This window comes from Fringilla coelebs (genome assembly GCF_963513975.1).
Source record: "Fringilla coelebs genome assembly, chromosome: 7".
Taxonomy (NCBI): domain Eukaryota; kingdom Metazoa; phylum Chordata; class Aves; order Passeriformes; family Fringillidae; genus Fringilla; species Fringilla coelebs.
This window is the reverse complement of record NC_140035.1, coordinates 30,839,872-30,859,160: the sequence shown is the minus strand read 5'-3', so window position 1 is coordinate 30,859,160 and position 19,289 is coordinate 30,839,872. Positions and strand designations below refer to the sequence as shown.

The 19,289-nt window shown below is 42.2% G+C and overlaps 4 protein-coding genes across 8 annotated transcripts in view; 2 read left to right on the top strand and 2 right to left on the bottom strand.

Annotated features, from left to right (window-relative positions):
- The first annotated feature begins 290 nt into the window (after positions 1 to 290).
- LOC311155798 (asparagine synthetase domain-containing protein 1-like) lies at positions 291 to 7,012 on the top strand. 2 transcript variants are annotated; one of them, XM_084209224.1, is made up of 4 exons: positions 291 to 433; positions 2,004 to 2,057; positions 2,566 to 2,641; positions 3,220 to 3,434. In XM_084209224.1, exons 1-4 carry the CDS (start codon positions 359 to 361, stop codon positions 3,288 to 3,290), a joined length of 276 nt encoding a protein of 91 aa, XP_084065350.1. In that variant the 5' UTR covers positions 291 to 358; the 3' UTR covers positions 3,291 to 3,434. The 2 variants fall into 2 exon arrangements, with proteins under 2 accessions (XP_084065350.1, XP_084065349.1); XM_084209223.1 differs by lacking the exons at positions 291 to 433; positions 2,004 to 2,057 and adding exons at positions 5,688 to 5,869; positions 6,725 to 7,012 and having other exon boundaries at positions 2,570 to 2,641; positions 3,220 to 4,794.
- Positions 7,013 to 7,173: 161 nt separating this feature from the next.
- OSGEPL1 (O-sialoglycoprotein endopeptidase like 1) lies at positions 7,174 to 12,202 on the bottom strand. Its single transcript, XM_084209225.1, has 8 exons — positions 11,921 to 12,202; positions 11,528 to 11,777; positions 10,504 to 10,891; positions 9,423 to 9,627; positions 9,194 to 9,342; positions 8,504 to 8,634; positions 8,288 to 8,359; positions 7,174 to 7,437 (listed from the first exon to the last, which is right to left on the bottom strand). Exons 2-8 carry the CDS (start codon positions 11,737 to 11,739, stop codon positions 7,347 to 7,349), a joined length of 1,248 nt encoding a protein of 415 aa, XP_084065351.1. The 5' UTR covers positions 11,740 to 11,777; positions 11,921 to 12,202; the 3' UTR covers positions 7,174 to 7,346.
- A 429-nt stretch (positions 12,203 to 12,631) lies between these two features.
- ORMDL1 (ORMDL sphingolipid biosynthesis regulator 1) lies at positions 12,632 to 19,267 on the bottom strand. Its single transcript, XM_084209626.1, has 5 exons — positions 19,086 to 19,267; positions 18,776 to 18,838; positions 17,508 to 17,688; positions 15,025 to 15,176; positions 12,632 to 14,074 (listed from the first exon to the last, which is right to left on the bottom strand). The coding sequence occupies exons 3-5, from the start codon at positions 17,679 to 17,681 to the stop codon at positions 13,939 to 13,941; spliced, it is 462 nt and encodes a 153-aa protein (XP_084065752.1). The 5' UTR covers positions 17,682 to 17,688; positions 18,776 to 18,838; positions 19,086 to 19,267; the 3' UTR covers positions 12,632 to 13,938.
- PMS1 (PMS1 homolog 1, mismatch repair system component) overlaps positions 19,094 to 19,289 on the top strand; it is a 43,885-nt gene continuing 43,689 nt past the window's right edge. For 3 of the 4 annotated variants that reach the window (XR_014616319.1, XM_084209622.1, XM_084209624.1), the window contains exon 1: positions 19,106 to 19,244. The gene's annotated coding sequence lies outside the window, so the exon portion shown is untranslated. Of the gene's footprint in view, positions 19,245 to 19,289 lie in introns of all 4 variants that reach the window. The other variant, XM_084209623.1, reaches the window with a different exon arrangement.

The window sequence follows — 19,289 nt, the reverse complement described above, 5'->3', positions numbered from 1 at the left end:
CCGGGGGCGCGAGCCCCCTCAGGATTCGCGCCGCCGGCCCGCGCCCCCGCGCGTGCTCCGCCCCGCCTGCTGATTGGTGCTCCGTCAGGCGCGCGCTCGGCCGCACCTGCTGATTGGTGCTCCGTCAGGCGCGCTCTCGGCCACACCTGCTGATTGGTGCTCCGTCAGGCGCGCTCTCGGCCACACCTGCTGATTGGTGCTCCGTCAGGCGCGCGCTCGGCCGCACCTGCTGATTGGTGGTGTTCTGCGCGGCCCCGCCTGCGCGCATGTGCTCTGGTGCGACGGGTTTGGGTGTCTGTGTGTCGGAAGCGGGGCCGTCGCCGCTGCCGGGTGAGAGCGCCCGGTGCCCGTCGGGGCCATGTCGGGCCGGCCGCCGCGGCAGGAGAATGGGGAGAGCGCGGTGCTGCGCCACAAGGAGGAGCTGAGCCGGCGGGTGAGCGGAGGCGGCCCCGCGGGGCCCTGTGCCGGGCGCGGGCGGCCCCCGGAACCTGTCGCCTGGGGTGCGAGCAGCGTGAGGCAGAGGAGGGCGGGTGCTGCCAGGGACCGGGGCTCCCCGAGAGCGGCCCCCATTTAGCGACCCCGCTGATAGTTCGCTTGTCAGATCGTATTTTGGGTCTTACTGCTTCAAGTTGAGCTTGAAATGTTAAGTGAGGCGCAGTGAGGTTTTTCTCACAGAATATCGTGAGTTTCAAGAGACGAGTTTCAGTGGTTGAGTCTAACTCGTGCACTGCACAGGACAGCCCAAGAATCTCACCATGTGCCTGAGCACGTTATCGAAAGCTATTTGAACTCTGTCAGGCTGGCACTGTGACCGCTTTCCTTGGGGAGTTCAATCCCTAATCACCTTTTGGGTGAAGAACCTTTTCCTGGTATCCAATCTAAACATCCTCTGACCCATCTCCAGGCTGTTCCGTGTAGTACTGTCACTGGTCACCAGAGAGAAGACATCAGTGTCTGCCTCTCCACTTCCCCTCCTAAGGAACTTGAAGACTGCTGTGAGGTCTCCCCTCCAATTACCCTCACCTGCTTCTCATATGGCTTCCTTCTAGCCAAGTTCATTTTTATCTGCCCAAAATGTCCCAAGGGATTTCAGCCATAGAGGCTGATACTCCTCACTTACCCACTCCCTCCTTCCTGGTGCAGTATGCAATCTGCCAAGCCTGTGGAACTTTAACTCCAAAAAACACCTCATATCAACCTGCCAGTATTCCAATAGGGCCTACAGGGAAGCCAGAGAAGGGGCTCTTTGTCAGGAGCTGTAGTGACAAGGAAGACCAAGGGCAATATGTACAAATTGAAAGAGGGCAGATTTGGGTTAGATGCTAGGCAGACATTATTTGCTGTGAGAATGGTGAGGCACTGACACATGTTACCCTGAGAAGCTCTGGATGCCCCAGCCCTGGAAGTGTTCAAGGCCAGGTTGGATAAGGCCTGGAGCACCCAGGTCTAGTGGGATGTGTCCCTGCCCGTAGCAGGGGGCAGCTTGGGACTAGATGATCTTTAAAGCCCCTTGCAACCCCTTAACATTATGTGATTATATTTTAAAAAGTTACTCCTGCATGGCCACGTGTAGAGACAGTGATATTTTTGATTGCCTGGAAGCTGCAAAGATGGGACATCACAGAGCTACACGTTGTCACTTCTGTTGTGCCTAAATGGCTGGTTTAGTCTGTAGCAGAGGATGGCTCTGCTGCTTTGCCTTGTTGGTGTGTAGATACAAGAGATTGATGTAGCTGCTGGAAAAGTTGCAGTTTCAGTGTGCCACATTCAGTTTGGCTGACCTCACTCTGTGGCTTTTGAAGGTAGGAGAAATACCAATGTATGCAAAATAGCCTGTTTCTAGGAAAATTAAGTATGTAATTTTTATACTTACTTTGTCTTCAGTGATTCAGCTAGACATGCATGTTGCTGTCTTAAAATATCAGTAGACATGCTCAGCACTAGGATTCGAATATGATGTCTTGTTCTTAGCATTAAATTCAAATGCATCTTTTGCCTTTTAGATTAAAGAGCAGAAGGTTGTAGTCGATGAGCTTTCTAATTTGAAGAAGAATCGGGTAAGGTTTTACAAATTTGCTTTTAACTATTTCGTTTTAGCAGAGAAATAAACATGGAGGGGCAACAAAATCAGAGCATGCTGTCTTTAATTTGTTGTAATCCAGATTTCAATAAACATGTGGTCTGCTGTGCTCAGAGTAATTTGTCCTGCAAATTATTTGATTATGTATACTTGGGCAGTGTTGGGGTTTTTTGCTTTTTCATGTTTCATTTGAGTTGTTTCATTAAGATGCTGGGATTCATGAAGTATTCTTACTTTTTCTGTGCATTTGTTTAAAATAGAATGTGATCCCTTGTGGATGAGGAAAAGAGAAATTCAGAAATGTCTGAGGTTGAGCATTAAATGCTTTTGATGGTACAGCATTAGAATGCTGGTATTCACGGGGCAGAACTTACCCCTTCACCTTTATACCAGGAGTGTCTCTTTGGACCCACACCAGCCTCTGCTGCAGTGTGGTTCCAGCATCTGCTGCTTTGACTTAATACAGTGTGGGTTTTGTTTTACAGAAAGTTTATAAGCAGCAACCCAATAGCAACATATTCTTCCTTGCAGACCGGACAGAAATGCTGTCTCAGTGCAAAAGTAAGTTTGTAGTGTAAAAGTATCTCAAATAGTTAATGTTTAAAAGCTGGATTTGTAGCTGATTTCAAAGGTATAATAAAATGAGAAAATTGCAGCTGTGTGTCCAATACAAAGTAATAGGAGAATGGATAATAGAGGTGTTGATGGAACAAGCATTAGAAGAGTATAATTTAGAAGTATATATTTACTTTTCTGGAGTGAACAATTGCTGCTTCTCTTTGCTTTGATTTGGGTTAATAGCATTGCCATTTTCATTGTCAGTTCCCTTTTCCTACTACAAATGTTGCAGTCATACTGATTATATAAGAGTTGGCCATTCCCCTATTGCACTGTGGCTTTCTTTGGAAAAAAATCATCATCTTTGTACAATTAAAAAGGAATATGCTACAGCAAGCTTAAATAGCTTGTGTTAGTAATGATGGAACACAAACATAGCACTTTGCTTAATTAGTGTTTTATGTTTATCACTTTAATTGAACAAATGCTGGAATTATTAATGTTGTAGATATACACTTAAACTTACCTATGTGTAAACTTTTGTGTTTATGAAACTGATTGTGTAATTTTCTCTTCCACAGATACATTAGATGAATTGAAGAAGGCACATCAGGAGCTGGAAAATTCAGAAAAAGCTAAAATCAAGAAGTAGTTGATGTGAATTCCTCGTTGCAATGTGTGGTATTTGCTCTGTTGTTACCTTGTGCAGCCAGCGTGCGATCCATGATTTCCTCAGTGAAGACATCCTCTGCCATCTAAGAAGAAGAGGACCAGACAGTAGCCAACAGTTAATAAAAACTGTGTCTGATCTCTCTTATGCATGCCTGTTTTCAGGCCATGTACTTCACTTGAGGGGACTGGTGACTCCTCAGCCTCTGGAAGATGCCAATAACAATGTTTTTCTTTGGAATGGAGAAATTTTCAGTGGAGTGCATGTAGGAAATGAAGAGAATGACACTGAAGTAATGTTTCATCATCTGGCTTCATGCAGCAGTGAAATGGACATTTTGTCACTCTTCTCATCACTTCAGGGTCCCTGGTCTTTTATTTATTATGAAGCAGGCAGACACAGTTTATGGTTTGGCAGAGATTACTTTGGCCGTCGTAGTTTGCTTTGGCAATTCACTAATGAGATTGACAGCGCTTTCTGTCTCACATCTGTAAGCGGTTGTTCTGAATCAGGGAACCAATGGCAGGAAGTCCCAGCATCTGGAATTTTCAAAATTGATCTCAAAGGTTGTGCAGCAGCTAAATCTTTGTCATTAACATTGTTTCCATGGAAGTACAGCTGCAGAGAGAAAGCAGTAGAAGAAACATGCTTTAATGTTCTTGACCAAGTGTCAAAAGACTTACCAAACCATGTACATCTCATGGTGAATGAATCAAAGCTGTGTCTTAGAGCACCAGTTATCCCCTTAAATAAAACAGTTTCTAAAGCTTCAGGTGCATGTCCAGGCTCTAATTTTAGCAATATTAACTGTATGGTTTCTGTAGAAACCCTTCAAGAATTTCTTGCAGAGGAACACAAGAAAAAATTAGCCTGTCAGTTTATTGATGTTTTAAATGAAGCAGTCAAGAGACGAGTCCTGTGTCTCTTTAGAGATCCAGATCAGGTAACAAGAGAAGTTCCAAGGATGTCTCATAGGAAAGCACATATTGCAGTGCTCTTTTCTGGGGGCATTGATTCTATGGTTATTGCAGCCCTGGCTGATAAACACGTGCCTTTGGAAGAGCCAATTGATCTTCTTAATGTAGCTTTCATGATGAAAGAGCAAGCTAAGCACAGGGGTACCACTAAAAGACATACCAGCCATGAAGTACAGCTTGATTTGCTCTGTCCTCAAGGAAGCTGTCAAGATCCTGCTGCTAACACTGGTACTCATTCATCTTGCTTTGATGTTCCTGACAGAATCACTGGTAGGGCAGGATTGAAGGAATTAGAAGCAATTAACCCTTCAAGAACCTGGAACTTTGTGGAAATTAATGTTACACTAGAGGAATTGAAAAAAATGAGAAAACAGCGTATTAATTACTTAATCTATCCACTGGATACAGTCTTGGATGACAGTATTGGCTGTGCAATTTGGTTTGCTTCCAGAGGAGAGGGCTTCATTAGTAACCAAGGAGAACTGAAACCATATAAAAGTCCTGCAAAGGTACTGTTTTGTTTTGTTTTGTTTTCTGCCTAGTGTTTGACTTCTGAATGTAAAAACAGTTTTGTTGATTTAGAAATCAGCTGGGATTTTTGCTACTCATAAGGCTTCTGAAATTCAGCGTCAGAATGTAGAATATTCCATAATTATAATATTTGTGTAATTCTAGAGTTAAAAAATCACATTCAGTTCTTTTGTCATGTAATGGGCATGGCTTTTCAGTGAACTTGGATATGCCATAATATCCAGTGGAAACAAATAACCACCACCTATCATTTTTGATTCTGATTTCTCATGTCTCTGCTCCTGATGGTTTGTGTAGGGAAGAAGGAACTGTTTAATTTCAGCTGTTGAAGGCACAGTAATGGACCAGATGTAATAGTGGTTTTTTTCTTGATAAAACATTTTACTGTACTTACTGAGTAGTGTAAGCCATTTTTATTTTGTGTAATGTAGCTGTTACTAACTCAGTAGCTGGTAAATGAATAGTACTCTGGGTGTACATTCAGGTAACTACAACATATGACACAGTCTTTGGCAATAATTTTTAAAGGCTGGTGTTTAACAAATGCTGTTTATTATCCTAGAAACTAACAAAGACATTCTTCAAATATACTGGTGTATTTGTGATATATCTGGCATTATTTTGATGTTTTTTCCTTGCTCTACTAGCAATGTTTGTATGTACTTTAGGGTCTGATAATTTAAGTTACCATTGACTGTGCTGGGAATTGTTTCAGGCTTTGTACATGTGTAAGGTACAGCCCATTCTCATAAGTAATACTTTTAAAAAATGTGTATTAAAATTTTTCTCCTTAAGATGCAGTTAAAGATTTAAGGTCTGTTGCATATTAACTTGCATAGATCCTAAGATTTCTTCTATTCTGTTTCCTCAGGTTGTGCTTACAGGTATTGGAGCAGATGAGCAGCTTGCTGGGTATTCTCGACATCGTGTTTGCTTCACAAAAGATGGCTTAGAGGGTCTTAATAAAGAACTAGAAATGGAGTTAGGGCGCATTTCTTCTCGAAATCTCGGTAGGGATGACAGGATCATTGGTGATCACGGAAAAGAAGCCAGGTATTACTGTTTTAACATGGAGCAAAACTGATTTTGCTGGTTGGATGCAGCTTTTAACACCCCTAACAAAATCTTAATTGAAATTTCTGTGTGTTTTATTGTCTCTAGTTTGGCTGCAGTTTTGTTAATGTGTACTTTGTTGTGCAGCTTTTGGGTTTGTTTTTTATAAAAGCGGTCTGTAGTATATTGTGGAAGAGTTTACTTAAGGAAATTTAGCAACTTCACTTCCATCTAAAAGTTTTAAGAAGAAGCAGCAGATGTTGAAATAGGCAAATTCTAGCTGTTTTTATAATTCTAAGCTAAACAGTCTTTTGCACAACTTTGAAGTGTTCCGGTGTGGACCTTTTGGGAGTGTCTCTGGAGAAAGTGTAACAGGAGCTGTGTATTCCTATCCATCCATGCAGTAAAGGCATAGTCAATAACCACCACATTTCCTGGCTGTTAAGTCTGAAGAGTTGAAGAATCATTTTATTTGTGCCTACTTCCTCCATGCTACCATCAACTTGAAAAAAATTCCTTAGGTGTTGTCCAGGAGCAGAGGCCACTCAGATGCATGAAAGGTTTTCTCATGTGATTCAATGTGCCAGTATTTTTCCAAATCTGGTCTTAGTTGCACATTTTCACTTCAGCACAAGAACAGTTGGAGTGGTGGATATGCAGTGCTCTTAACTATGTACCAAGATTAGGTATGAATGCCTGAAATTCAGAATGATACCAGCATTTGTTGTATAAATCTTTTTGTTTCAAAGTTACAGTGTAGTTTCATATGGTCTTTGCATGTGGTAAAGGGGGAAAACCAAGATTTTCACCTATGGAATTTTTAAAGGGTCTTTTCCCCATGTAAATCTCTTTCAGGTTTCCTTTTCTTGATGAAGATGTTGTCTCATTCCTGAATTCTCTGCCTGTCTCAGAAAAAGCTGATTTGACTTTACCTCGAGGAATTGGCGAGAAACTGATTCTGCGCCTTGCAGCCAAGGAGCTGGGCCTGACAGCCTCAACTGTTTTGCCAAAAAGGGCAGTACAGTTTGGATCTCGGATTGCAAAACTAGAGAGCAACAGTGAAAAAGCATCTGACACATGCAGCAGGCTGAAGTTACTTTCAGTAGATGAATTATAGAGCTGTGTCTGGAAATGTTGCATTTATTCTATACACAAAGTCAGTAAATCAAGTTTTCTTACAATGTTTGGTCTGGGTTTTTTTTACACACTTGGACATAATTATTAATAATCAGAGTTGTACATGTCTACGAGGAACTCACTATGAATGCATCCTGCACTTTTAAGTTTTTTTGTTTTAATACTGAGAATACTTAGTTTTCAGTGATAACTGGAATCACTTTGGTGATAGCAACACAGCATTTGTTTCTCTGACAGATGATTTTCAACTTGTAATCCACATATTGTCCCTAAGCGTAACAGCATTGAAACACTTTTCATTGAACTATTTATAGTTGCATTTATTTTATTAAGTTACTTTTTAAGATGCCAGCCATCGTATCTCTTTTAATTTTGGCACCTTGATGGAATCTTCTTCAACTCTTTTTGAAATATCAATTCCCAGGGGAGCTCTAGAAAACAAAATTATGTATTTGTTAAAAATGAACATCGCCATTGCCATATCACACAGATATACAGCTTCACAGACCTTTTTTACAATCAGCACGAGAGTCAAAGTATTTCAGTACATTCCCTGCACTTCTAACACTGTGACCATTAAAATAGTCTGTACCTGGAAATATATTTACAATGAGGAAATATTTGTGTTTGTAGCCATTCCAAACTCTAGAAACACAGCTGTGATTTCAAAGCCATCTTCTTGGTCTATTGTTCTATTTAGATTCTGATTTTAGTTGGTAATTCATTTTATGTCCTGCTGATACATGCAAAACACTAGAGATTCACAGGTAACTCCTATGATAATCTTAAATAATTCATTGTCTACAGCAAGTAAAACTTAGTTTTTTTATTCACTGAAATATATACAGCAAATTATTTTTGAAGTAGAGTTTTATAATTTTTAATCTGAAAATTGCAACACAATTTTTTTATATTGAGACCATCCAAGTCTGTTTTTCTGAAAAGGGAAAAATAACTGAAAAAAATCCCAACTTTAAGACCAGCTGGTACTTTTGAGATATCTGCATTTTGTTTGGCCTTAAGCCTAACATCTGGGCAATCATGGTAAGAAAGCACACAGAACTCTTATGATGTATGGTAAATTAAGTTTCTGAGCCAAAACAAACATAAATACTAGCCACGACCATTTGTATTTAAAACTGTCCTGGAAAGTAACTTTTAAAATTTCTGTGTGCTGCAGAGAGACTCAGCAGCTTGTGCCTGTTTTTCATGTGACCTGTTCCCCTTTCCCAGCCCGCAGTGAGCAGTGAGAACAGAGCCTGGGAACGAGCAGTCACTTACCTTGGCTCATAGCGGATGCCAGCAGTGCTGTGAAGGACCCCCAGCCCTGCACGTAACCTTTCAATGCCATTCCTGAGCAACAAAGCAATTACATAAAAATGTACATCACAACTCTGCATAGGAGCACATCATTCAGTCTGCACAAAAAAAAGCTGCTTGACTCTCATGTCAGCTTTGCATGTGCTCCTGTAATGTTTAAAGAGAAACAACTCTTACCATGCAATCATCACACCATTATCAGTGCAGAGTCTTGGAGGAGGACACAGCAAAGCAAAATCATTTGCATCTGCCAGATTCTGTAGGACTTTTCGGATATACTGATTACTTGCAACTCCTCCTGATACAACCTGACAGCATTTCAGAAAGAAAAAAAGGCATTAACTCAAACATACTTATGGGTCACACACAACTAGCATCATGTTTAGAAAAGGGTTATCAGTTGAAGTTCTAAAGACAGCAATAAATGCTGCATTTAAGATAAAACATACCAGAAAAGAGTATGCTAAGTTTGCTTATTATGCAAAAAGACATTCCTGAAGCATGTCAATCTAATGGAAGGTGTCCCTGCCCATGGCAGGAGGGTTGGAACTGGATAGTCTTTAAGGTCCTTTCCAAGCTAAACCAGTCCATGGTTCTAGTGTAACTAGAACAGCTATCAAGTATTGGGCAGCACTAGGACAAGTTGTTATGGGAGGTTAGATTGGATGGTAAGAAAATCTCTCTCTAGCTTAAAACCCAGATAAATATTTATATGACTATTACTTCAATATTGTTGGTATTTTAACAATATAATACATACTGAGATCTTCCTCATATGTCAAAGGTAGAAAGTACAACAAGGCATCTGCATCTTCAAATGAAGTTTTAGTGTCACATATAAAAAGGAAAAAAAAAAGGTATACCCACCAAAGTGGCATTTGTTGATGGCAATATGCTGTTTTTGATGCAGAAGAGCATAGCTCGATACGTCCTCTGGATAATATGAACAGCTACTGCATGCTGTACGGCAGCAGCAACATCCTTAACACAGGACAGGATCTCACCTTCCTGAATACCTACAAAAGTATATCATCAAAGGGGGCTCCTGAGTGTAGGTCATCAAAAGCTCAGTTTGTATCTGACTGCCTAAAAATACCTTCTTCTTTTTCTTTCTGTACAATGGCATTATTGACAACGTTTTGAAGTCCGGAGAAAGAGAAGTCGCAGTTCCGATACTGCCGCATGGGCAGTCGGAAGGTGAGCAGTTCCTGGTTCCCAGTCTGAGCCAAGTGCTCTATGGCCTTCCCCCCAGCCATGCTGTGGCACTCTGGGTGCTTTCTTAGAGACAGTCTTCGTGCCACCTAAGGAGATGACAAACAACAGACTTGGAATCAGTTCCTCCTGGAACAGCATCACCGTACTGCAGTCCTTGGAGTAAAATGTGACACCAAAACATCCAATCCAATGTGAAATTGCAAACAGGGCATGGTAAGGGTAACACAAAACATCAGCCCAACTGGATATTTTTTTTCTTGGAGTATTTAGAAATGCAATTCTAGAACAATCTGGGCAAACATAAGGATCAACAAAATTTTCAGGAAATATTAATTACTACATTTTTAAGCTATAGGAAACACACACAGTCTGCCATACTGTATTACCAGACACACAGGAACAAAGCTGGTTTCAACTTTTGAAAATCCCCTTTATGATTCCATGCACTCCCCCAATTTTTTAATTAATATGCACAAATACTGTTTAAAAACAGTGCTGAGAACAAAGTCATAAGTGACCAACTTTACAGACTGTACTCAGGGATCCAGAAAACTTAAGATTGTGAAGGCCAAAGCATCTTTTCAAACTCTAAAAACTAAAATTAGTAAGAAATGCTTTGACATGCATTGTTGTAAACCTGACAGCATAGTAATACCTCTATAAAATACCTCTAAAAATCTTCTCTAATTAATACGGCATCTTTGTATAATCAGTGTCAATGAAACATCCAACACCAGTTTTGGTTATGTTGCCTATTTGCTAAAATATAATTAATGTACATAAGTTACAGTTGATATTTTGTGTACATTTTTAACAGTAAACTATGGCATTTCAAAGTAGGAAAAAAGTTACATAAAACTTGTATTGCATTGAATTGCTGTCCTTAGGCTGATGATATTACTACCATTATGTAGCATAAATGCAATAAAAAGAAGAGGACAACTAAGGAAAGGAGGTATTACCTTATCCAGCATGTCACCCGGTGCGATGTCGATGGACTGTCCAAGCAGGAGGAAATCTGAAACTCCTTGTGCTACTGCCAAGAGACAGTGGCCTCCAGAGATGAGGAGAACTAAGAAGGGAAATTCCAGGTGATGTGTGAGCCTGATGGTCAGTGCGTGAGCCTCCATGTGATGGATGGGGATGAAGGGCTTCTGGTGCCTGCTGACCAGGCTGCGGCTGTACTGCAGCCCCACGCCCAGGCTCAGAGCGAGCCCGGGTTTCACTGTGGTGGCCACAGCCGCAAGCTCGGCCACAGAAACGCCGCTGGCACACAGGGCCTCTTGAACCACTCGGTCGATGTTTTCTCTGTGAAGCTGCTGTGCCACCACGGGAATTATTCCTCCTGATCTAGTAAAGTCAAGGAATTGCAAAGCATTGGTAGCTTATAACAGATAGAATGCCATAAAAATAGTTTTCAGGCACCTCTTAACCTCGTATCCTGCCTGCTTCCTTAGTGCATTCTCAAATGCCTTGTTTAGTGTCAAGGGCACTGAAGGCAGCATAATTATCAGTGGAAGGCCAGAAAAGGATGTAACTTGCCCTTTTTTGGTACAGATGCTTTTTAAACGTATCTCAACACTGTGCTAAAACAATGTAACTTAATATTGACAACCCCTCACTTGTCAGCTCATGTTCTTAAACCACCAATGCTTATATTTGATTAATTTTCCCTTTAAAAAGGGAAAACTAAAATCTGATTTTGCAGATTTTAACAGTAGCAATATATTCATCTGTTATTCAAGCTAGAGAAGCAATCAATCTTTGAAAGAAAATACTGGAGGAAACTTAGTGAAATGCATGACATTTTTTCCTCCCTCCTAGTACTATCTCAGGCAGTATGGCCAACGTGATACAACTTCACACCTACCCACCACTAACTGAGTTTTATGGGGCACAGAATACTTTTATATGGATGATATTATAAGTAACAATAACAGCAAAATCGTTATTAAGGCAGAACCCTTGAGAGAAGTCTGTTCTTACTGTAAATGAACTTCCTTCTGACAGTGCAGTGCTTCTCCCAGAACACAGCCAGCTTCATCCACCACAGCAGCGCCGGTGTCGTCACAGCTCGTCTCTATTCCCAAAACCAGCCTGCCAAAACGCTGCTTCCCAGAGTGAGTAGAGCTGGTCCTCAGCCACGCAGCTTGGCCGTGCTTCACGGACCGCAAAACGCTTTTGGCAATGCTGCTCATTGTGTATCATCTACCTGGTGGTTATGTCTAGAATAGAACTGTATAGTTTATTATTAGTGGAGGGTTTTCAAGCACGTGTTCCGCTCTTGATTTTCTGAAGAGCTTCTAAAGTCATGAATGGACACACTAAACATTTAAGACCCTACGAAAAAAACAGCTGGGAGGTAACGTCTTTTTTTACCTGAATTACGTGTGAAGAGAGCTCCTCACTACGCTCGGTGGCGGTGCCTCTTGCAGCCCTAAGGGAGGTCGCAGCCCTAAGGGAGGTCACAGCCCGCCTGTGGCCCGCAGCAGGAGCGCTGCCGTGCGGGCAGGACAGGGCAGGGCAGCTCGGGCAGCTCTGGCCGTTCTGCCGGCTCACGGGCTCGGCCCCACCACCGCAGATCCTCCAGCCCCATGCAGGGGGAGCGGCGGCCGGAACCCCCACGCCCCGCCCCGCCCGAGACGCGGCGCACTCGCGTCGTCCCCGTGTCGCGATCTATCGCCACCCCCTGCCGGGCCCGGCTCCGCCCCGCCGCGGACGCGGGCGGTGCTCCGGGCCGGCGCAGCCGCCGTGCGGAGAGCGGGGACTCCTCCGCAAGCCAGGAGCTTTGTCCAGCCGCCCCCAGGCACCCGGCCCCCGGACCTCGGGACACAACGTTCGAGCCGTGTCTTGCAGTCCCTGCCCCTCGGCAGCGACTGTCAAAGGTAGCACAGCCTTGTGATGCCCATTATTTAAAAATGAGCCAGTTACCGCTTTCTGTGCAAGCAACAGACAGAACTAATTACTGCCAATTGCTAAAGAAAATTTTTGACTCATTGCCCTTTTTTTAACAGCATCTTTATCAATAAAGTAAATAGCCAGGAAATTGCTGTAGAAAAAAAGTAAATACACCACTGTAGGCTTGTCTTTTGATATTTTTAATTTTTTTTCCAGCTCACTGGCTGCCACTGCAACCAAAATGTAAATCAAGTTTTAAATGGGGGTCTTCCATTAAATCTGAGCTGGTTTGGGCTGGCAGACACACAGCAGATTTCAGAATTCATCCTTTTTCCACGACAGAGAAATAAGTGCTCAGAGCAGTAGATGTACCTCCTTCACTCTAATTCCAGAGCTGATAATATACAAGATTACCCCATACTACACAGTACCCCTAAAATACAGCATTCCTCCAGATTTCCAAGACATGCAAGTTATCTATACCTTTTTCTGCAAAAGCATAGTTAGTCCATGTGATTTGCCTACTCACCTACTTCTAGTTCAGCTTCTATTCTAGCTTACGACCTACACAGCTTCCATGTTCAGACACTTGCTCTGTAACAGAGCACCTTCTCCTACAACAGCAGCAAGCCTTTCCCCACCACCTCAAAGGCCTCTCAGCTACTGAAAAATAACCCATCAGTGAATAGCAGAGAAAACAGTCAAAAATTCACACCTAAAATGAAATTGCAATTTTTCAGGATGTCCCACTTACACATAGAAAAGTCAGTATCCTGGTAAGCAAAATGAAATAAACACAACAGTAGCAACTTCTAAAAACATACATAAAGTGAGCTCTTGAGTTGATGTGGAACTCCCCTGAGCTGGCAGTTAAGGACTTTGTTCAGTTATTGTGACAAAAAAAAATAATTAAAAAAACCACAAGAACAGAGAAGGCAGGAATTATACCATCAATTTACACTTGCTGTCACAGTACTTACTGTGGGACAAACTTTCACAATGCAGAAACAAGCACAACCACTTACAATCCATTACAGCAGAAACTACCTAATTTCTCTTAATCTAAGAATGTGGCCTCACCAGTCCTTGGCATCAAGGATTCTGGAGTTATATGTAAAGTTACCACCTGCATTATGGATGATGGGTATTTGTGAAACTGCTCTCCATTTCAGCTGTTACTTGAACCTTCCTTACAAGCCACTTGCATCAGCCACACGTACAGTCTTAGTGGGGATTAGGCTTTAGAACTGGGCCTGCCCAGTTCTTCATGAAAATCTTTCTTCTACACATTTCCAATCCACATTGAAGTATCTGAAGGCATCTTCTTACAAAGTCGATTTTCATCCCAGACAATGCTGCAGGAAGCAGGAATTGTATCTCAGACGTAAAAGCATCTCTCCCCGGCTACGATGAGATGCTCAGCACAGCAGACTACTCATTTCCTTCACCTGGGGAGCAGCAGCAGCCATGTCAGGGGCAGCCAGTGTTGAACCTTCTGCTCAGTATTTATTGATGCCAAAGATTCGAACCCCATGCAACTGTGGCAGCTTGGGGATAAGCACGGTCAGGAGAGAGGCTGTGTTGAGGATAAAGTGTGTGGGATCATACTTTGTATAGAAACTCGTCAGGAAGTACCTGCAGGAGAAAAGGGAGCTAGCTTAGCTGATGGCAGCCTTGTCTAAAACACATACAAAGCATAGCTGAAAAAAGTGCTTTAGTGATTAATAAGATTTTACTGGCTAACATCTGTATCTGTATTAAATATCTCACCTGAGGTTCTAGATTATCTACAGCAAAATTATGGTCCAAGTTTCTTCTTCCCATACCTCTCAAGGTGCTAAAAAGCAACTCTTACTTTACTGTTTTTTTCCAGCACTTCTCCCCACCTTGAAGAGTTATATATATTTTCTCAGTTTCTGTCCTTTATGAGCCAACCTTCCCAACAGCATGCAGGATCTTCCCTCCCCTCTCACTCTGCCATATAAGTGGACACATAAATTTTCTTCAGGGACAAACAGAAAGACTTTTAGAGTCGGATATTAAATAAGCATCTGATTTTTCTTAGTTACACAACCACACTTGTCAACGGAGACAGGTGTATAGAATTCCTATGCTATTTGCATAGTGTAAATAGAAGACAATATATACAAAGTAAAACTGACACCAGATCCCATTCACTGGGGACTGACACATTTCTAGCTCACAAGTTGCAAAACAGTTAATAAATGCTGTCACAAAAGCAATTAGTTTAGATTTTCAATATTTATGACTTCACAATCTCTTAAAGAAATTCAAGAGTTAACAGAAATTTTCCTCACAACATTTCTGATCATTAAAACCTGCTCCATTAATAACTGTTTACAAGCTTTGACTTCAGTATGTGGAGTGTCAAAAGCAGAAGAAAGATTATTGATTACATAGACTGTAAATAAATACTCCCTACAGCTGTGATGTAGAAATAAACAAACAAATAAGAAAAAAAGACAGAAAATGCTTTTAGACTGTAAATTGCAACCCATCATGTTGCAGCTTTTGAAATCATGGCTTTATGTGTCACTTGATCTATAACACAGTTTTGAACTCACAGAATTATAGGAGAGATTGTGAAGAACTTCCTTGAAGATGTGAATTGTACTCCATAATCCAGTTGTTCCCAGTGTGTTAGTAGCCTAGCTTTGCCCTGATCAGGCGTTTCAAAAGGAGTTCCCTTTACTGCATGCAAAAACACGTACATTCCCTGGGGAAAATAAACAGTGAATACAGAGGCAGTTTTAGTAATATTTTTAAATAATTGTAACATTGTTCAATGCATTATAAAATTTAAAAAATAAAAAGAGAGAGTGAGTGAATTCTCACCCAGAAGAGCTGCTAGCCTGTAATGACAAATTATTGAAGAGGAAGGAAGAGACAAGAAGTGATTTGCCTGAGATTGTGCAGAGTCAGAATTAAAGCCTGTCTGTGTGGCATCCAGTCCACTCCCTTGCCTCCTGCACTAGTAGGCAAAAGTTCCTTGAATTCAACAGAATTTTAACAAGCACTGTAACAAGTGTGGGGCTGCTGATTTTCATCACCACTTTCCTAGCACAGTGTTAACAAAGTGATGAGTAGTAGAGTGTGCAAAAAGCAAAAATCTACCTACAAACACTGACAATATCACACCAGCTCCTGAAAGCTTTCTCACCCCCTTACCAGCTTCAAATCCTTAGAAACTGACTAAGCATTCTGCTGAATACCATCTGTCCACCTCTTTACTGCTTCTCCTTAAACATGGTGGACTTTCCTTGTGACTGTTCCTGTTTGATGGGAACATGCCATGCATGGTTTGTTCTGAAAGACCAGTTTGGACCTCTTGGTTTCAAACAAGAGAGTACACCTTCTTCCAGTTTTAAAAAACACTTATTTTCTATCAAAGAGAGCACACCAACTTCAGGGAAGAGTCTCTATGAAACACCATCAAAGATTTCCTTCTCTCTCTATACACATACAAAAATTTTCATAAGAAAGCCTTATGTAGAAAAAAAAAATAACATTTCTTCCAAACTCTTATAATGGAGGAGAAATCTCAGCAAATCACTTCATGTCTCCTTCCACCTTTTTTTGGAACAGCCTCCAGACCAGAGCCCTGTGAACGTAGGACAATTGATTTGTTTAATTAATTTTTTGATTCATGACATTTGCAGTGTCTATTTTAATAACCATAAAGACACTTTTAGGAGAGATCCAAATGCTTACTCCACATTTTATTTCCCAGTGGTACTTGCAGAAAGAAGCATCAAAAATGCTTTCAAGGTTAGCTAAGAGTTTTCCATAAGTGGAAACGTGAGATTTTTTTTTTTTTGGTCAAACCATTTGAGGATTTGTTTCCAAAAGAAGTGCCATTTAAATTCTGAAATATCCAACAGTGCAATTTATACTCATCTTCTAGTGCTCCACTACAAAACTACTTGCCAGTGCATGTTCTCATCCCTGTTGTCATTACAGCTACTTGCAATGAGTTCAGTAAGGCATGTGGGAAATATTTAGTAATACTTGTCTCTGCCAACATCTTCTGAAGTCAGACATGTCTGATGCTGTCAAAGATAACACAAAACGCTCTAATGACAGTTACAATTCCACCAGTAGTTTTAAACCTATCTACAAAACAAAAGCTCAAATAAAAATTAAAACTTTACATTCAAGAGGATATTACCTATCCACAGTGAACTATCATTTTCCTCAATAAGGAAGGAGCTATCTTTTTGTCTTCTTTGCTGGCAATGTTAGAAAGCTGAGCTAGTAAACCTCAAGTATGATGTAAATTGCTGGGTTATGGTCCTCTTTCCTCTAAGCATGGCAGGACCAGTATAGATAGCTGCACTACTTTAAGTGGTTACAGGAAAACCATAGCATCCTGAGGAGAGGAGCAGAAAGCAGCTCACAAAATCTTTTGCATACAAAAGTCATCATGCAAGTCACAACCCTCTGAATAACAAATGGTTTCAGGGTTGGGGTCAAAGTAGTTCAGTTTTCCCCACTGCTTTCAAGTGAGATTTCTCTGATGTCCTGTATGGTGTCAAGATTGCATGCTGAAGTAATTCTGAGTTATGCAGCTTGGCCAGATAGCAAAACTAGAAGAAATAGAATAGAAGCATTTTTTTAAAAGAAAATAGGTAGGCTACTAAAATTAAACATTTCGGGATACTAACAGATTTATGTGGAAAAACTAGGAGATAGTGTCCAAGAATTAAAAATGTGGTAGTTTTTGGATTCAGCACAGCTCTCTAATAACATACAGAACACTGTGAAAGTTGGTTAGCATGTCTGCAACCTTCCAGCCTAATTAAACGACATTTAAAAGAATACATAAAGAATATCTCATGTCTTTCATGCTTAAACTGAAAGTGGTTGTGTATCACCCCTCCTCCCCAAAAGAGCCAATCCTTTGTGGATAGGCCAAGGAGAGGTGGTGTTTTGGATAGCAGGATTTCATTGTCCATACAGACTGGCTACTTTTCACTTCCCTTGCTACTGAAAATAAGCACTTATGAACAACCACTATTCAAACTTTGTTCCAAGAGAGGCTACTCACCAGGTTGTGAATGACATTTGTTAAAGTCCAGGCGACAGGGACACTAAAGAAGGGAATGCTGAGCAGGACAATGTGCAGCATGCCGACTCCCAGCGCGTATGTCAGCCACATTCCACGGCTGTTCATCACTCGAGTGTTTGGATTTACCTCGCTGTGGGCAACTCCTACGTTCATTTTTACCCTATAAAACAGATCTGTTTGAAGACTGAGACTACTGTTGCAGAGGAATACTTAACATATGCAATTTTCAAATGTGGGAAAAAACTGCTTTAAAGAAGCAGGTCTGGAGAGAGAACAGATGTACCTCAAGATCTTCAAGCTATGGTTTATAGAGAAATCAGTACAAAGGGACAGCTGGGAACCATTTGTTTAAAACAAGTTCAAACAAATAAAACTCACAAGCCTGCTACAGAAGGGACATTTAAAAAAATTAGTAAGCCGTGATGTCAGAAACTACAGTTGCAAAGCTGTAATAAACCAAGCTAATAACTCCTATTCTCTGAATTAAGTTTCTTCATCCATGACAATATCAAGAGCTCTTTTCCACTTCCCACATCAGAAAATCTTCCTCCTCTTTATTGTGCATATAATGGTTAGTGAAGAATTCTGCATATACCAACTGCCCAGCCACCTACTTCTAAAAACAGTAATGAAGGAGTAATCTACGCCTCCTTTTCTTGAAACAAAGTGCGGATTCCCTCCCCTCCCCATCTATTAGCTTCCAGACAGACATTTCCATCTTCTAAATCCAGCTGAAATTAGAGAACAGGTTCAAAAGTTTTCTAAGCAACAGACACATGCAGAGATACACAGGATAATTTCATACGCTGATATATCCAGGAAATTGACAGAACTTACCTACAATGCCACTCTCATCCTATGGCAGTAAAATTTGTAATTATAATTTTTAAAAAACCCCTAAACTATTGCTCACTTAAAACTCACATGATCTCTGGGACTATGGATATTCATTTATGGAAGGGGGATGAAGAGGTTTTTTTTTTTAGCAATTATCTGAATCAGAATACAAAAGCACTGTTTTAACCAGCAAAAGCAAGCTTGCTTTCAGTGGGAAGTTTGTTTCTGACACTTACTTAGTGAGGTATGGAGCATAAAATAAATATAAAATACCCGAATATTCTGCAATATGAACAGCCGTAGACTAAAAACAGCCACGCTGAACCTGAACCCGAACCGGGGTACTGCCGACCTTACCCAGTACCTGTGGCAAAGCATTCCAAGCCGTGCACTTGTAGGGCACACATTACCTGGGATGGGCGACGCGAGGCTGTTCCTCTCTCCCTGGGATGCAGCACCCGCCGAGCCAGCACCTAGACAGACATCTTGACGTGACCCACCATCCCTTCCCATTCCACGCCGCGACTCCAGCCCCATCCGAGGGGCAGCTCGCTGCACCGCCGCGTTTCCTCTGCCATCCCTCCCCTGCCGGCCCCGCTCCGCCGCCGCCGCCCCGGCCCCGCCGCTGCCCCAGGCCGGCCGTGCCCGTGGCCTTCTCCCCAGCCCCGGCGCGCAGGCGGCCCCGGCCGCCCGTCCCTCCGCCCCCCGCCAGGGCCCCACCTTTCCGCAGCCCCGCGGCCGCCGAGCAGCCGGAGCGGAGCGTCGGGCACCGGCCGCAGGTAGAGCCCGCGGTGCCCGTGGGCAGGGCCGGTCAGGAGAGGAGCGGAGGGGCCGGGCCGGGCCGTCCGTACCGCCCACGGGCGCGGGGCGGGCGCGCAGGTAGCGCAGCCGCGGGGCGGGAACGGGAGCGGGAGGGAAGCGCCG

What these genes read in the sequence shown, in the direction of transcription:
- OSGEPL1 (XM_084209225.1), bottom strand. Translation starts at nt 11,739, where the DNA reads ATGAGCAGCATTGCCAAAAGCGTTTTGCGGTCCGTGAAGCACGGCCAA. An exon ending in AATGGTGTGATGATTGCATG is followed by an intron (nt 8,360 to 8,503) that starts GTAAGAGTTGTT and finishes TTTGTTGCTCAG; the next exon opens with GAATGGCATTGAAAGGTTAC. An exon ending in GGCATCCGCTATGAGCCAAG is followed by an intron (nt 7,438 to 8,287) that starts GTAAGTGACTGC and finishes TTTGTTTTCTAG; the next exon opens with AGCTCCCCTGGGAATTGATA.
- ORMDL1 (XM_084209626.1), bottom strand. Translation starts at nt 17,681, where the DNA reads ATGAACGTAGGAGTTGCCCACAGCGAGGTAAATCCAAACACTCGAGTG. An exon ending in CAAATGTCATTCACAACCTG is followed by an intron (nt 15,177 to 17,507) that starts GTGAGTAGCCTC and finishes TATTTTCCCCAG; the next exon opens with GGAATGTACGTGTTTTTGCA. An exon ending in ACAATCTCTCCTATAATTCT is followed by an intron (nt 14,075 to 15,024) that starts GTGAGTTCAAAA and finishes TTTCTCCTGCAG; the next exon opens with GTACTTCCTGACGAGTTTCT.
- LOC311155798 (XM_084209223.1), top strand. Translation starts at nt 3,313, where the DNA reads ATGTGTGGTATTTGCTCTGTTGTTACCTTGTGCAGCCAGCGTGCGATC. An exon ending in CATATAAAAGTCCTGCAAAG is followed by an intron (nt 4,795 to 5,687) that starts GTACTGTTTTGT and finishes CTGTTTCCTCAG; the next exon opens with GTTGTGCTTACAGGTATTGG. An exon ending in GATCACGGAAAAGAAGCCAG is followed by an intron (nt 5,870 to 6,724) that starts GTATTACTGTTT and finishes AATCTCTTTCAG; the next exon opens with GTTTCCTTTTCTTGATGAAG.